General features: G+C 48.0%; 8 protein-coding genes across 8 annotated transcripts; 4 read left to right on the forward strand and 4 right to left on the reverse strand.

The window, feature by feature from the left end:
- Positions 1–146: 146 nt before the first annotated feature.
- On the forward strand, positions 147–1180 carry BJ212DRAFT_1259685 (UreD-domain-containing protein; the record flags this gene model as incomplete). The annotated part of the gene is made up of 2 exons (XM_041330045.1): positions 147–395; positions 449–1180. The coding sequence occupies 2 exons, from the start codon at positions 147–149 to the stop codon at positions 1178–1180; spliced, it is 981 nt and encodes a 326-aa protein (XP_041199056.1).
- Positions 1181–1354: 174 nt separating this feature from the next.
- BJ212DRAFT_1258413 (MFS general substrate transporter) lies at positions 1355–3839 on the forward strand (the record flags this gene model as incomplete). The annotated part of the gene is made up of 15 exons (XM_041329936.1): positions 1355–1540; positions 1596–1685; positions 1736–1816; positions 1869–1908; positions 1965–2031; positions 2095–2168; positions 2221–2388; positions 2444–2557; positions 2605–2623; positions 2671–2741; positions 2854–2975; positions 3073–3164; positions 3365–3433; positions 3486–3519; positions 3570–3839. The coding sequence occupies 15 exons, from the start codon at positions 1355–1357 to the stop codon at positions 3837–3839; spliced, it is 1497 nt and encodes a 498-aa protein (XP_041199057.1).
- A 146-nt stretch (positions 3840–3985) lies between these two features.
- On the reverse strand, positions 3986–6508 carry BJ212DRAFT_1259453 (ATP-dependent metallopeptidase Hfl; the record flags this gene model as incomplete). Its single annotated transcript, XM_041330026.1, has 4 exons — positions 3986–4178; positions 4233–4328; positions 4380–4681; positions 4736–6508. 4 exons carry the CDS (start codon positions 6506–6508, stop codon positions 3986–3988), a joined length of 2364 nt encoding a protein of 787 aa, XP_041199058.1.
- A 77-nt stretch (positions 6509–6585) lies between these two features.
- BJ212DRAFT_299846 (quinon protein alcohol dehydrogenase-like superfamily) lies at positions 6586–8977 on the reverse strand. The gene is made up of 11 exons (XM_041342860.1): positions 8746–8977; positions 8241–8673; positions 8115–8187; positions 7955–8061; positions 7812–7898; positions 7621–7758; positions 7502–7561; positions 7395–7455; positions 7206–7331; positions 6912–7154; positions 6586–6860 (listed from the first exon to the last, which is right to left on the reverse strand). Exons 2-11 carry the CDS (start codon positions 8649–8651, stop codon positions 6745–6747), a joined length of 1422 nt encoding a protein of 473 aa, XP_041199059.1. The 5' UTR covers positions 8652–8673; positions 8746–8977; the 3' UTR covers positions 6586–6744.
- A 255-nt stretch (positions 8978–9232) lies between these two features.
- Positions 9233–11363, forward strand: BJ212DRAFT_1259142 (major facilitator superfamily domain-containing protein; the record flags this gene model as incomplete). Its single annotated transcript, XM_041329996.1, has 12 exons — positions 9233–9391; positions 9444–9505; positions 9568–9760; positions 9817–9917; positions 9972–10143; positions 10185–10234; positions 10292–10472; positions 10527–10661; positions 10711–10926; positions 10978–11079; positions 11135–11238; positions 11291–11363. 12 exons carry the CDS (start codon positions 9233–9235, stop codon positions 11361–11363), a joined length of 1548 nt encoding a protein of 515 aa, XP_041199060.1.
- BJ212DRAFT_300980 (uncharacterized protein) lies at positions 11251–12983 on the reverse strand. Its single transcript, XM_041342862.1, has 4 exons — positions 12684–12983; positions 12128–12525; positions 12006–12077; positions 11251–11948 (listed from the first exon to the last, which is right to left on the reverse strand). Exons 1-4 carry the CDS (start codon positions 12730–12732, stop codon positions 11640–11642), a joined length of 828 nt encoding a protein of 275 aa, XP_041199061.1. The 5' UTR covers positions 12733–12983; the 3' UTR covers positions 11251–11639.
- BJ212DRAFT_1316293 (uncharacterized protein) lies at positions 12684–13525 on the reverse strand (the record flags this gene model as incomplete). The annotated part of the gene is made up of 2 exons (XM_041334193.1): positions 13066–13525; positions 12684–13013 (listed from the first exon to the last, which is right to left on the reverse strand). A coding segment is annotated over exon 1 (334 nt), but the record flags the coding sequence as incomplete, so codon positions are not given.
- Positions 13526–15592: 2067 nt separating this feature from the next.
- BJ212DRAFT_1475187 (uncharacterized protein) lies at positions 15593–15910 on the forward strand (the record flags this gene model as incomplete). The annotated part of the gene is made up of 3 exons (XM_041339207.1): positions 15593–15665; positions 15718–15809; positions 15863–15910. The coding sequence occupies 3 exons, from the start codon at positions 15593–15595 to the stop codon at positions 15908–15910; spliced, it is 213 nt and encodes a 70-aa protein (XP_041199063.1).
- Positions 15911–15929: the final 19 nt, after the last annotated feature.

Raw genomic sequence — 15929 nt, forward strand, 5'->3', positions numbered from 1 at the left:
GAAACGTTGTGAATAGGTTTGCCAGGCTTTGCTAGGTTCAAATGATTGAGTATAAGCCGAAGTGTAATCATTTTGGGAATACGCCTTCAGGTTCTGTCAGCTTGTTATTGTATTGCTCTCAGACATTCCATGTCAATTGACAACGAATGTCCTCCACGGCTGGAGAGGACATCACTGTGGGCACTGGACATATCAGCTGTGATCTACATTCATCAACTGTCGTCTTTTCGAAGCTCTCGTCGTCATACCCGCTTAAGCTCTTATCACCTAGAGTTGCAGAACATGGGGTTGCTATAGTATACGTGATGAGCTATGGCGGTGGTCTGGTTGGCGGGGACTGCATGCAACTTATCGTCGAAGTAGGAAAAGAATGCAAGCTCTTACTACTCTCACAGGTGCGATGGTGTATGTTGTATGAGGATGACCAGTCTGAGACCACATCCGTCAGGGATCTACCAAAGTTTTCAAAACGCGCGCTGGCAACAGAGCATCCACGCGTTTTCGAAGATCTTCTTCCCAACCAACTCCAAGCAGTCCGAGTCTACAAGCAGTCACGACTCAATCCATGGAAGTCACCATAGCTCCTGACAGCGCGCTCTTCCTCCTCCCCGACCCTGTCACGTGCTTCCGCTCTGCATCTTATACCCAAGTGCAAACATTCCATCTTGCTGGGAGCGCGTCGATTGTGTTGCTAGACTGGATTACCTCAGGGCGCAGGTCTATGGGGGAGGACTGGGATTTCCTCCGGTATTACAGCGTTAACGAAGTTTTCATAGAAGGCCGACGCGTCGCACGGGACGTTTTACTGCTAGATAACTCGTCCCTTGATACCCAAACTGCGTCTGAGTCCTGCTCGTCAAATCATACTAGCCGCGCACCACTTCGGATGCTCAAAGATAGGCTTGCGCCCTATTCATGCTATGCCATGCTACTTCTTTATGGGCCCCGGACACATGATGTCGTGACTGACTTGCAGGCAAAGTACCGCACTATTTCTATTTTCAAGCGTGCCGCCCCGGAGAGGTTCCTTTGGTCCCTGACTCCTGTAGATGATGGCAAAGGCGCGGTTGTAAGAGCTGCTGGGGTTGATACGGAGGACGTGAAGAATTGGTTCAGGGAGGCACTTAGGGGACTGGAAGTCGTTGTTGGGATTGATGAATATCGTAAAGTGTTCCTTTGATGTGAAGATGCTGTAGTTGGAGTCCGACAGCCTGAGAAGGATCTCGGTGTCCCAACATGTACTATATGCTCATACTATCATGATAGGGCGGCCGTGTTCCAAGCGCACTATTGGAGATCCACTATTTATACGTGATAAGACTGTTTGATACTTAGTTTATCATCCTTTTGTCTGATGTCGCATTCAGGATCTGTCGTATCATTGGCAGCAGACAAGGACGAGCTCTACGAGGCTCATGTCGACACCAGTCAAGTCGACGAGAGACGACTCCTTCGTAAAATCGATATCCGAGTCGTACCTTGGTTGGCCCTCCTCTATTTTCTCAACTTTTTGGATCGGGGAAGTATAGGAAATGCGAAGGTGATGCTTTTGGCTAGCTAGTCAGTCTAACTTCAATACCCTGATGCGTTTTCAGCTATACCACATGGTAACCGACTTGGGAATCACAGACAAGCAATACCTCATTGCACTTACTGTCTTCTTCTTTCCATATGCATTGCTTGAGGTAAGGGGGATATGTGCGATGTTTGCCCGTACTGACCTTAGGCTATACAGCCTATAAGCAATGTAATCCTCAGAAGGATTCGACCCTCGATATGGCTTTCTTCAATGATGTTCATTTGGGGAATTGTCATGGTATGTGTTAGAAGCTCATTAACATCTTCGCAATGTAATCACTCTAGGCAAGATGTGCCACGGATTTCTACATAATTACGGAGGGCTCGTCAGTAAGCCTGGTATACTCTGAAAGCTGATCACTGTCGAGACCAGCATTAATTTCTAGCCTTGCGAGTACTGCTTGGAGTGGCGGAGGCTGGTTTATACCCCGGAATCGTATTTTATATCTCTTGGTATGTTGATAAGTCTCATGTGTCTCAGAAACCCACTTCGTGGTACTGATATCGCGCATGCAGCTGGTACAAGCGGTCCGAGCTTGGTACACGGATAGCAGCATTCTTCACTTCTGCTACTATAGCAGGAGCATTCAGTGAGTGCTTCACAGTACATCCGAGGTTTTGTGAGTCATCGTATGCTCGTAGGCGGTCTCCTTGCCGCCGCTATATCCAACATGAATGGTGTCGCAGGAAAGCCTGGCTGGTCTTGGATTTTCATTCTCGAAGGACTCTTCACCGTATTGTGTGCAGTTGTTTCATATTGGGTCATCTCGAATTTCCCTGAAACAGCTGGGTTTCTCACCAAGGAAGAGAGTAAGTAGCAAAAGAAAATCTCCCAGACACTTACCTGACACTGACATGAACACAGGGGTTTTCGTCATTAGACGTTTGAGGGACGACATGCAGTTCAGCGCTGGCGGCGAGGAATTCAAAGTCCGATATATTTGGCAAAGCCTCAGAGACTGGAAAACCTACTTGGCAAGTACGTGCGTTCATGTTATTGTTGTCAGTGGTACTGAGTGTACATAGTGGGTATATATATGGGATTGTGGGTCAAAGAGCTATAACATTGCGATTACTCTAATACGTCGTCAGTGATGGTCCATTATTCGCGTTTTCCTTATTCACCCCGATAATCATCAACGAGGTTCGTATATCTTCCACAGGTTCAGATATTATCCCTCACTCATCAACGTTCCTTGCCTTGCGGCTGAAACTGGTAGCTCGGTGAGTGTTATCAACATTTATTCTGCTAGAGTACTTGACCCCAGTACCCAGGTTACACAGCGACAACAGCGAATCTGCTTTCCGTGCCCGTTTATGTCTGGTCATGCATAGTGACCGTGGTCGTCGGATTAGTCGGTGACCGTCTCGGGAAGAGAGGGTACATCAATTTGTGCGTAACATCATTTTTCAATAACTTTCGAGGTCTTATGTACACGATAGAATTCTATTCGGAACGGGCAAGTGTTTTCAACTTTCAATACCGAAACATAGGCTATAGATCTTCCAGGTCTGGTTGGCTATATCATATTAATCACATCCAGGACTCCAGCATTGTCCTATTTCGCATGCTTCCTAGCTGCATCGTAAGTCTCATGAGATGCACTCTAACTCGAACATTTGTGCTAGCTTGAACATTCTCATCCTCAGCGCTATATATCCTGCAGTCCGTATGTGTCAATCCTCCTCCGCACTCAAATAGCATGGAACTGATGTGGCTATGAAACAGCGAATTCGGTGTACGTTTGTTTGTTTGTTCTCACTTCTCTCACTGACCGTACTTCAGAGCATGGGTGGCAAGCAATGTCGAGGGCTCCTATAAACGAGGCGTCACACTAGCCATGGCCATCGGGTGGTACGTCGGCCCTCACATATGCCACCAGGCAGTGTAATTGACATCAATCAAGGGGAAATTTGAACGGAGCTGTTTCCTCGAACGTTGTGAGTCCGGAAAGCTAGCTCAAACTCACTGCCTGTTTATCGGCCCGTAGTATCGTGCGGAGGATGCACCTTGGTACAGGCTTGGTCATGGCATCATTCTTGCCTACATTGCAATTGGCTGGTTATGCTCAGCAGCATTCATGTTCCTGTTGCGTAGGGAGAACGAGCGAAGGGACAGAGGAGAGCGTGATGAGGTAATCGACAGCAACAATTCTGGGGAGATGGATGAGTTGGCCTTGAAGAATGGGCGATTCGAGACAGTCAACGATGCACGACGCGAGAAAGGTGATGAGTGGAGTCAATTCCGATATACCCTTTAAATACTATTTAGTATGCAGCGAGAACGGTAAGTAGAAGGGTAACACGATCGTCGCGTGAAATCGAAGATACATAACATATATGTGGTTGCGTCGAGAGCCTCCTCGTGAAACGAAACCCAGTATGTCGGTGCAAGAGAAGAAAGGAACTACCACTTGTAATCTTCTATTTTTGTCGACGTGGCGACAGGTGCAGGGGCGGGATCTACAGTGCTCTGTGGGGCTTCCTCAATCGGTGCTGGAGCGCTGCGCTCATGACCGCGGTTATCATCTAGCCACTTGTCCATATCGTCGGATTTATTGGCAAACGGGCGTTTACCCAAGAGGTCAATCATATCCTCACTACACAAACAATCGTCAACTTAGGGCAGTCGGAATGGACGCCGCGTAACATACCGTGTAATGACTTCCTTCTTCAGTAGAAGCTGGGCAACCTTCTCCACGCTCTCCCGGTGGAGTGTCAGAAGCTCAGTGGTCCGCTGATGTGCTCCGCTGAAATAGAATTATTAGCTAATGTTGCAGAGATCATACGAATCCACCTACATGATCATTTTCCGCACCTCAGAATCCAACATTTCGCTCGTCTTCTCACTGAATGGTTTCGTCCAACTTTCCTTCTGGCTCTCACGACCACCATAACTGACGGGACCAATGATAGTATTCATGCCATAGTTTGCGCATGCTTCAAATGCCATGCGAGTGATCTTTTGAAGATCATCTTGAGCACCTGTCGTGATATTTTCTGGACCAAAGAAAATCTCCTCTGATACACGGCCGCCAAGGGTCATGCATATTCGGTCCAACATTTGCGGAGTCGAGAGCAGGTAGCGGTCTGGAGGAAGGTACTGCGGGGGAAAATCATTATTTAATAGATACCGTCAAAGAGTATCTGTACTCACTTGCGCATATCCCAAGGCCCCAACGCCACGAGGGATAATGCTTACTTTGAGAAGCGGGTCGGCATGTTCGAGGAACCAGCCGCAGACAGCGTGACCAGCCTCATGATAAGCAACAGTTTTCTTCTCCTCCGAACTAAGAACTCTGCTCTTGCGCTCCAGACCTGCGATGACACGCTCAATTGCGCTCTCAAAGTCGTCCACCTTGACAGACTCATGACCCTTGCGTGCAGCATGAAGAGCAGCTTCATTACAAACATTCGCGATGTCTGCTCCTGAGAAACCCGGGGTAAGAACGGCGAGCTTCTGAGCAAGCTTGTCCGTATCGAGCTCCTGTGCTAGCCGGAGTGGTTTGAGGTGCACCATAAAGATCCCTTTGCGGCCGGAGACATCTGGGCGGTCAATGGCTATGTGACGGTCAAAACGCCCAGGTCGCATGAGAGCGGGATCTAGGACATCTGGACGATTGGTTCCTGCGAGTACTACAACGTGCTCCTGGGTTCCGAAACCGTCCATCTCCACCAATAACTGATTGAGAGTCGACTCTCGCTCGTCATTTCCACCGAAGCTACTTCCTTTGCCTCTGGCCTTTCCAATGGCATCAATTTCATCAACAAAAATAATGCAAGGTGCATTCTTCTTTGCCGACGCAAACAGATCACGGACACGGGAGGAGCCGACACCAACGAACATCTCGACGAACTCTGAGCCAGACACGGACAGGAAGGGGACAGAGGCCTCGCCAGCAGTCGCTTTTGCTAGCAAGGTTTTTCCAGTTCCTGGAGGTCCTGATAAGATAGCTCCGCGTGGTATCTTTGCACCAAGCTTCTCAAACTTCGCGGGCTCCTTCAAAAACTTCACAAATTCCATGATCTCTTCCTTTGCCTCGTCCATACCTGCAACATCCTTGAACTTGACCTTTACATCCGTATCCTTGTTGAAAAGTTTAGCTTTGCTCTTTCCGATGCTGAAGATGCCACCTGGGCCACCACCCGCGCTACCTCCAGCTCGTCGCGACATGTACAGAAGGAGACCGGCGAAAAGGATAGTGGGAGCGAAGTTGAGAATGGTATTGAAGGTAGATATCTCGTCGTGGTAGGCGACTGGTATCCGCTCGTGAGGAGGAATACCAAGCTCTGCCTGAGCCTCGTCAAGCTTCCGTTCAAAAGCCTCGACACTGCCTATGGAGAAATAGTAATCTCCTCCACCGAGAGATGCTGCGGGGTACATTGCGCCAGTGGCATTAGAGTGCAACTTGACGCGGACTTTCTGCCGGTTGATAACGATGAGTTTGTCAACTAGAGCTTTGTCGAGGAATGCGGTGCGGAACTCCTGCCAGGTAATTTCTCGCGAGCCCGAAGATGAAGAATTAGTCAGAGCATAAAATATAGCAGCAGACGTGGCGAGGAGAGCAAGTTGGTTGACATTAAATCCATTATTAGGGTTATTACCGCCCGGTGGTGGTGGTGGTGGTTTCTGTCGTGGAGTCTCGTCTTCGTCGGAGGACTGACGAGACCAAGTCTGCTGCTGATACCGCTTGAAAAAACCCTCAAGTCCTTTCGGGATTTCTGGACCTCCATCTCCGGATTCTTTAGCTGCATTATTGTTAGCCCTCTCCTTGCCTTTCTGCACATTTCCCTCATCCTCTTCATTCCGCTGCGGTTTGCTATCATTGTGACCCGACGGTGTTGCATACGTCCTCTGCCATCGGGATGCACCTAGAGAAACAAGTCGACGGTCTGCAAGCCTGGCAGCACGGAGAGAACGGGAAAGCATTGGACGACAAGATGGAATGGAATGAATGGGCTCGCCGTACTACGGCGGAATTGAACGCTTGCGAAAATGTGCTAATGTGATTATGTCAGCCCTTTGAACGGTTTCTGCCGTTGGCCTGCGTCGTCGACGGCAGTGACGCGATAGGATGACCGTGCAGCGCCAAGTGCTAATTTTAGTAGCCTTTCAAAGCAACCATGTGAGATAAACAGTGAAGGCCATATATTATAACAAAACTGTCAGCTTTCAGTACCATCTTCTTCCACCTCGAACGCACAACAAAACACCTCCTTGTCTAACAACACCAGCCCTTTCCCGTCAGGAGCCCATTTGATACCTCTTGTGTCAAATTTTGCTATGAAGCCGTCAATCATCATGAATGCAGAGAAATAACGGGTCAACCTACTGTTCGCTGGTACACCGATGCACTCCGCCATATCTTCCTCTACCCCGTTCTCTCCAATCCACTCGTCACTCCATGTGTAAATGCTACCACTCCCGCTGCACAGGGCCAAGCTGCCTTTACGGACTGGATTCCACTGTGCATGCAGGACTGACTTCGAGTGTTGAAAAACACAACGTAGCCGGGGAACGAATGGATCCGACGATGCTGGAAAATCGTACAAATGAACTACCGTGGGGCAGTTTTCTACAGTCATTATGTTAAATTAGGTCAAAAGAAATAAATGTCTTAGCAAACCAAACCGCACTAGCAGCAACGTGCCAGTCTTATTCCATTCAAGCTGGACTGCACCCGACTTTGGGTTTGACTTCGTCGGATCTGTGCGCTGCAAGCTGATTGTTTGTGGCCCTTGTAGTCGTTCATCTGATTGGAGGGCACTCTGTCAGCGGTGTCACCCAATGGATGCGACAATAATATGTTGCGCACAAGACAGAAATCCTCGACCTTGCGTAGTTTCAAGCCAGTTTGACGGTTCGCGCCATAGTGTCTACCAAGATTGAGCATCTTCCACCTTGTTTAATACATTTACTTACAGCGCCAACTGGTATCTTACTTGACAACTCGAGCGTTGCAGCGACAGACCAAGTAAGGCCATCGAGGATGTGGATCTAGAAAAGTTCGACAATGATGGTGTAACGGCGGACGCACATACCTTGTCGTCCCATCCTGCTACAGCAAGGAACATTCCGGTAGGATGCCAAGCTGCATTACGAACACCAAACCCCGGATTTGGCTTGGGTGAAAAAGTCCCTTGCACATCTCCGGCCAGAGACAGGATATGCAATTTGTACTGCCGATAAAGCATTTAGCCGGCTCTTGGATTTGCGATCTGAGATGACACACCTCCAAAATACCCTCCCAAATGGCGATATGATTACCAGTCGGGGATAAAGCCAGTGATGACAGATTGGACGTTGGTACGGGAAAATGCTGTGAATGCCTTTCCGGTCATGAGCGATGAATGGAAACAATGAAATCATGCTTACCCGCACTAATTTGTAACCGTCAGTTGTGTCATACACACCTATGGCGTCTTTTGACCTATGTCGCTCAGCCAAGACAAAGTAGCGGGAATCAGAACGGAAAGCGTAACCTGTGCTTGATTAGATAACATGACAAGTAGGTGGTAATACTATTTCACGATACCTCTGTCGGGGTGTATTGGGAACTGTATGTAAGTAGCATTGCCCGTGACTAGAGACCAAATGGTGACTCGAAGCTGCCGACGAATCATAAACAACCTACAGACGGTCGGAAAGGAGTTATACTTACGCCCCACTGAGAAAAACAAAGGATATGGCGACCGTCCGGTGCCCACTCAGCTTTGAGGAGGCCTTCAACACCAGCTTCAATTCGGGCATTCCAATTTTCATCCCTAAGCTTGAAAACCTCTACGATGCCTTTCTTCGCGGATGCAGCGAAGAGATATTCGGAGTCGCACGACCAACCAGCATGAGATATCCACCCTTCTGAGGAAACATCCAAGCTTGATGGTGTTGATTTTGAGTTGGTTAGAATGCTAGCTGTACTGGAAGGCGCGGTGACTGTCCATGTGCGCGCAATCTGTAGAGTATCCGTTCGCCTGACGATCAAGGTGTTTTCGACGACGTTGAGAATGAAGTGAGCGCCTGGGCTAAACGACGCAAGGTTTCCGGATTGTTTGTAGATTTCTGTAAAGTCCATGGTCTTTGGTCAATGTTGATCACTTCAGAGTCCAATTTGAAGTGCTTATGTAAATGCGAATTACTTTATTTGGAATTTGCCGAAATTGGCTGACCTTGGAGTTCTGACTGACTCGGAGTCAGATTACTAATGTAAATTCTGTAAATGACCGCCTCAGGCAGGTTCGGGCACGTCTATGAAGTCGTAGCGGCAGCGTGAAATCCTGCAGTCAGCGGTGGGGGTTAGCAGCCAGGTCGCAAGGAAATCCGGGTACCAGTCTGGAACGCGATGTTGCACATGTGGACTTGCAAAACACTGACAGTTCGACAGCGGCACATCGGCACAAGGACTTTAGGCCCATCCATTATGTGGTCAGGCTGACAAAGTGGCACCGGACAACAACCGGACAACATATTTAGGTTGACAAACTATCAGGCTATATCCCAACTTGATATTGACTACAGCCCTATGTCACTGCGATTGCGTCAGGTAGGAACAGAATGTCCGAGGATCACGCCCGCAAGGCATTGTCATCACTCAGCTTTCAGACTTTTAAAAGGGCACCGTAATCTACTCAGGCCCTCATTTTTCTGGCCGCAAACATGGCCGACTCATCTAGGGCATCAACTCGAACTGCCTCTACCACCGCTCAACCTGAGCAGAGTAACAAGGAGAATGCCTCTACTATCGCTCTTGACAACAAGTCCAGCCCAGACCCATTTCTAGTCCAGTTCGATGAGGGTGACTCAGCCAATCCAAAGGTACTTTCCAGTTGCTACAAGATTATGTTGATCAGCTCACGAATTCATTTAGAACTGGTCTTTTGCCAAAAAGTGGTACCTCACCCTTGCTGGCGGTCTCCTGGTCCTCAATGCGTGCGTACAATATTTCTCGCGAAATATTAAACGCTCAAATCTTGTTCATTTGCCCTATCTAGCACCTTCTCGAGTAGCGCACCATCTGCTCTGGTACCTACTTTCATGGAGGAATTTGGGATATCCCAGGAGGTCGGGACGTTGACTGTTTCGCTTTTCGTGTGCGGTTACTGTGTTGGCCCTTTGGTTTGGGGACCGTTATCGGAACAGTACGGACGACGCCCAATATTCATTATATCTTTCTTCATATACATGGTCAGTCGGCCTCTCCATTCTTTCCTGCCTTTTACTCAATTATCTTTATAATTTAGTGCTTCCAAATTGGATGTGCTTTGTCGCAGAATATCACATCCATTTTGATTTTCCGTTTCCTTGGAGGTACATTCGCAGCTGCCCCTCTAGCAAATTCAGGGTAGGTACTATTTGGTTCAATGAGAATTCCGTTTTTACAGGGCGAATCTTCCAGTGCGCTTATATCAGACATCTGGGACGCAAGGGGACGCGGCACTGCTCTTGCGGTTTTCACTGTGGCTCCGTTTGCTGGACCAGGTATTGGACCAGTAGTATCAGGATACCTTATTCTAGCTGGTGTCTCATGGCACTGGCTTTTTTGGATATTGACTATTTTTGCAAGTCCTGTCTCCATTTTCTATCAATCACAACTCACGCATGTTTCTAGGCGGGAGTCTGCTGGCTGCAGATTGTTTTCACGATTCCTGAGACATATAGGTGGGCGCATTTTACAGAATTGCTTCTATCGGCGAGGCGCTCATCCCATAATTTTAGTCCGGTGCTTCTTGCCAAGAAAGCTAAAGAGATGCGGAAGCGCACTGGAGACGAGAGATACCATGCTGCCATTGAATCACAAAACATGACACTCTCACAGCGCGTGGAAACCATTCTTGCTCGGCCTTTCAAAGTTCTCTTTCGTGAACCGATGTTGATTGCTATAACTCTGTATATGAGCGTAAGTGTAGCTATTTTGCGATTTGACGAGAGGGTTGTTGACATTGGATCCCAGTTTGTCTACGGCTGTATATACCTGCTTTTTGAGGCCTATCCCGTGGTTTTCACCAAGGGGCATAACTTGGATGCGGGTGTGTCTGGACTCGTGTTCCTTCCGCTGCCCATTGGCGGGTTTATTGCGGTTGCAACGGTGTGTATATTTCATCATTATGCTTCCACGCTCTTATCATGCGTTTTAGTACATTCTCTTTCTAAACCCAGATTACGAGCGCAAAGCTCAGGAATGCGCACCAAACCCTGTGCCACCAGAGTTCAGATTGAGGGTCGCCATGATCTCAGCGCCATTCTTTGCCATATCGTTCTTTTGGTTTGCGTGGACATCCTTTCCTAGTATTTCGATGTGGGCCCCGATGATGTCGGGTGCATTGCTCGGATGGAGCATTTGCTTGATATTTGTATGTTGTCCCAATTTGCATGCTAATCTACAGCTCACGACGGCTTTGAAGCTTGCCCTGTTTAACTACATCATTGATGCATATCTGGCTATCGCTGCGTCGGCGCTAGCTGCAAGTACTGTCGTTCGCAGTCTGTTCGGCGCTGGATTTCCTGTGAGTGAAGATAGTACTTTCCCTTTCATATATCGGCTGATCATTCTTCGCTCAGCTCTTCGCCACTCAGATGTACGACAGACTTGGCCCCGAATGGGCTTCGACGCTACTTGGTTTCATCGCTCTGATCATGATGCCAATTCCCTTCGTACTGTCAAGGTAAATTTCATGCAAGTCTATGCTGCGTCATGTTGGGCTAACGTTGAAGCAGATATGGACCAATATTGAGATTCAAGTCGAAATATGCTCCATCCGGACCATTACCTTCAAGCTCCCCAGCATAATCTAATAACTCTTAATAACTTATTTTATATATGACATCCCAAGTACCTATACATATACATACCACACCCGCGACTCCCAACATTAGTGGAGCAGGGCTCTCGTCGAACACGATCGGTTCCTCATCTCCCATAACCCCTGCTATCTACGCCCGTGTTCAGCTTGGCGCCGACAAACAGCGTGCGCTCGTCGTGGTCGGCGACGTACGGCTATGGGTAGCGAGGAAGCCGACGAGAAGGAAGACGAGGGCGGGGGCACCTAGTTCGAGCAACATATTATTAGTTTGTACATACCAATATCAGCCATAATTGTGACTGTTCCCAATTTTTGATCCCGTGAGAATTAATAACCATTATCATAACGGCGGCAGCGCCAGCCCTTATTCCTAACGATAATACATGCAACAAGCAAGATTCGGTTCTGCTTACAATGAGTTCACCTACCCAGAGGAAGCCGCTTTCTACAGCATTGAGAACCTCGAGCGCTACCCGGGGAGCGGAAAATTCAGGATGATCGAAGGCTCGTATTACTTTCGTAGTGCGGTCGACAAACGAGCTTTCGATCGTTGGCAAGCTGACCACAGTGGCCTAAGAACGAGAACCGATAAGAATGCTACAGAGCTGCAAAACAAAAGCTCTTCACACCTTGATTGCAGGATTTTTCCCCAATTCACTAAAGGTGTCGCTCGTGAGCTTTAACGGAGCGAGTTTGGATTCCTGCGTAACCATGAAACGATGCCATTGTTGCTAGACGAAGAAAAACGCACCAGGAGGTCCCCGAATTGTTTTGACCAGACACTCCGTGGCTTGGATATGTCCAAAACGTTACCTGTGACTGATATCCGCGCTCCAGTGAGATCCGTCACAGGTCGCATTGTGAATGAACCTTCGCATGCATTTTCAACGAGAGTGAATGACGGTGGGGCTTCTTCGACAAGTACCTCGCCCTTAGTTGCCACCTCACGCTTTGCGCTCGTGTGAGGAGTGATATGCACTTCGGATGATACGCCCAAAGGAACTGCACCAACGCGGATAGCGGCCTGCTGCTGGACAACTGTAGACCAGACAAACGCGCAAAAAGCATCGTCGACGACCTGCGGGTGGGTAGCCGCGTCGTGACTGAAAAATCCTACGATAAAATCTTGCAAGTGGGAAACGTTACAACCTGCATGAACGGCAGGAAATAACAAAAATCAGATGCTGTTCGAAAAAATGGAAATTTAGCAAGAGTTGTCATGATGGGGATTCAAACGATCCTCTTCACGATCAGTACCCCAAAAAACACCGAAGACAAGATGAGATCAGTACATAGTGCTCACGTACCAAGATCGCCGTCGAATGAAAACTCGGAGACAACGATGCATGAGCTCATCCATGATCAGGAGAATTATGAGTAGTCCTAACTAGTGGAAATAGTAAGGCTCCTCCAAGTGGGGCCTGGACTAGACTATGTGTGGGATCGCAAAATTCACTCGATATCGGCTATCACTATAAGACAGCGGGCCAGCGTCGTAAACGACGATGAGGAAACTTCGAAAAGCGTTAGTGTGGTGTGACAAATCAATGTGAGATTTTGTGACGGTGGCGGGTGGCTCCGACACAACCCGACGCACAACGTTGACCGTCGCTCAATATTCAATAACGCTAATCCGCCTGAAAACATTCAACGAGACACCAAAGCCTTAAGGATCATACAAAACCATACCTAGCCTCGACTGCAGAACCTATATGGGATATTCCAGGTGATATCCTTCTGTCCTCATCATCATCTATGACAAAGCTGCCAATGGCATACTCGTTTGGCCACGTACGGGAGAACTTGACCACCAGCGCGCGGCGTTCTGCGCTCTCCCTTCGGGTATATACTTCCCTCCTCACCGGTCTGGTAGCAAACGTGGGACCTTCCGGCGGGGCTTGTGTGGGCAAACCCCGTCGATAAGCAAGTGACTGATCGTAAGAAAGAGAGACCTGAGTGTTTGCGATATCCTTGATGAATTGGCGATCGGAATCACTTTCAACATCATCTTCCGAGTGCGACAATCCCTCACTTGCTTCGTCACCAGAGTGAGCCGCTTCTCCATCCAGCCACGGGTTATGTCGCATAGATACAAATGGCTTTTGCTTGCTATGCTTAGGGGGCGGGCTTGATCCCCAAGAAATGATATATGTATCCTATCGTTGGGAAAGAGGTGGTATGTCCAATGCCAGCGAGCAAAGCTCTGCGGCTGCTGCACGCGGCTTGAAGAAACGTCCAGCGGGTCGCACAGCGAATGAGGTATCTGGACTGTCATGATCGGAAGAATGTACGGGCGACTGAATGATACCTCGGCATGGTAGAGAAGGTGGTGGCATTAGATGTGCCCCGGGCGAGAGACACCTTTGGTCTATAACGCTTTCATCGTCGAATAGGCTATCTGCGCGACTCGCAACGCGAGGACTGCGTTCTTGCGGTGGTGCCATGGATGGGGACGACAGAATTTGGATGTCAGGTTCATCATCTAATCATAGTAGCCACGCAGTGCTTCGTGTATGATTGCCCGTCACCCCGTCTGAAGATGAGAGCAGTGATGGCGAGCGATCTGGGGATCGTTCTCCACTCCTCCCATGAAGCTCCGTTTGTAGCACTTATTGGTCGGAGAGTTTCTAAGACCACACAACATTGATAAAGATTCTGCGGCTTGATCAGGGTCAGTTTGGGGTGATGGCGGGGAGGATGATATCTCTATCACATTATCCGCATCGCAAATCATCGGCGACGAAGATAACACGCTTGGGGGCCGCACTGGCGCTGAAGGATTCTCCGCCTCTGAGGAGCTTTTTTAAAAGTAGCGCATCGTCTTTGGTAAGACGACAGGAAAGACTTTTGACTGCAGATGGTTTTATACAACCATTCGAACCAAAACCGGAGTCTCTTTATGGATTTATGCTCCTGTATTTTTTCTTCGATCCATCCAATTGAAGAAAGATAGGAAGCAAAATTAATATTTCCTCGATAATAGAGCGATCATGTTCACCGGTGAGTCGCCGATGCTGCCACGCCTTGAACATTCAGTTCTTCGGCTTCGTCCTGGCTGAAGTCGTTACCGCAGAATCGAAATTGGTTTCTCCTGGAAGTACTGCGCAGGCTCAAAACCTGCCAACGACAAGTTTTCTTTCTCTCGGAACATTCGCTCATGGATAATTTCGTCGCAGGTTCGGCTAAGTGGTCTTGACCAAGTGGTTAATACAACAGAAACAAACTTGAAACTTGCCGAATGACAGGTTTTTCTTCTGTGGGAACCGGAACACGCCTTAAAGCTTAAAGCTTAAAGATTCGTTCATGGATGGTTTCCTCGCAGGCTCATGTTAACTTCGTCCTGACCAAAGTGGTTACCACAACAGAATCCAAATCTGTCTCCTGGACTCAGTCTACCAGTGCAGGTTCCAAACCTGCCCACGACAAGGCCTTTTTTCTATTGAGACACGCCTTGAAGATTCACTCGTGAATGGATTTCTTGGAGGTCCATCGTAACTCAGGCTGGTCCTATATGTAGCCAGTGACCACGTTGACGTTACCACAACTGTTCAACAGAATCAAACCTGCCAACGACAGTTTTTTTCGCTATCAGAACACACTGCGACATTCACTCATAGATGGTTTTATCGGATATTCATCTTAACTGGTTTTAGCCAAGTGGTTATCGGAATAGAATCAAAATCTGTTTCACTTCAACCGTGGCACCGGCAGGTTCGAAACCTGCGGAAAGACAAGTCTTTTTCTATTGGAGCACACCTTGACATTGACTCGTGGATGGTTTCCTCAGAGATCCAATTTAACTGGTCTTAGCCAACTAGTTACCATAACAGAATCAAAATCTGTTGTTCTTGGAGTTGGTTCGAAACCTACTGACAACATTTTTGTGGTGTATGGATCCTCGGAGGTCCACTATGCCCAGTCATTGCAGCGGAACCCCTTTTTATGTGACAGTCTCCATGAAAAGGTATTCACTTTCGTGCCCCACGATGACTTCAGCTTTCGTCGGACAATTTCCAGTTATCATCCATAACTTATGCGTTCGAAAAGGTGGTTCGACGAGAATGCGATGCCGAGAACTTAAACACCATTTATACAGTGCTGTATCACTATTTATTCATTATAAGTTATTCTCGTTTGATCATCTGACTGAGTGAAACCTCACGAGTTGATTGTGCTACTACCACTGTTAAATATGTATTTCCGGTTCACTAAAACGATGTCAAGCGGTGGCCCTTCATTGAACGAACCTCTCAAAGGCTTTCTGAAAGTTACATCCATCTTCATCACTTGTAAGAACCTGTCTAGGCTATTGAAATGTGCTCATTCTCATCACACATGTAGCATATTGTCCCACAGTGAATTTCCCGCAGCTTCTCTCGATTGTTGCCCTGGCTCGCTACTTTCCAAAGGATACCGCTGATGATGTACAATTAGTATACCTTTGATAGATTCTCCAAAAGATAGCACACGACATTACTACTTGTAGGACAAGGTTGCTGCCGACGAAGTTCAGCTGGACGTTAACGTCCATTAACATTCTCCAAAAGGTGGCA

The sequence above is a fragment of the Suillus subaureus genome (assembly GCF_016647635.1).
Source record: "Suillus subaureus strain MN1 chromosome Unknown BJ212scaffold_2, whole genome shotgun sequence".
NCBI classification, from domain to species: domain Eukaryota; kingdom Fungi; phylum Basidiomycota; class Agaricomycetes; order Boletales; family Suillaceae; genus Suillus; species Suillus subaureus.

What these genes read in the sequence shown, in the direction of transcription:
- BJ212DRAFT_300980 (XM_041342862.1), bottom strand. Translation starts at nt 12,732, where the DNA reads ATGAGCTCATGCATCGTTGTCTCCGAGTTTTCATTCGACGGCGATCTT. An exon ending in TTCATTCGACGGCGATCTTG is followed by an intron (nt 12,526 to 12,683) that starts GTACGTGAGCAC and finishes CCGTTCATGCAG; the next exon opens with GTTGTAACGTTTCCCACTTG. An exon ending in GGAAAAATCCTGCAATCAAG is followed by an intron (nt 11,949 to 12,005) that starts GTGTGAAGAGCT and finishes TCTCGTTCTTAG; the next exon opens with GCCACTGTGGTCAGCTTGCC.
- BJ212DRAFT_299846 (XM_041342860.1), bottom strand. Translation starts at nt 8,651, where the DNA reads ATGGACTTTACAGAAATCTACAAACAATCCGGAAACCTTGCGTCGTTT. An exon ending in CCCAATACACCCCGACAGAG is followed by an intron (nt 8,062 to 8,114) that starts GTATCGTGAAAT and finishes AATCAAGCACAG; the next exon opens with GTTACGCTTTCCGTTCTGAT. An exon ending in GTAAGATACCAGTTGGCGCT is followed by an intron (nt 7,456 to 7,501) that starts GTAAGTAAATGT and finishes CAATCTTGGTAG; the next exon opens with ACACTATGGCGCGAACCGTC.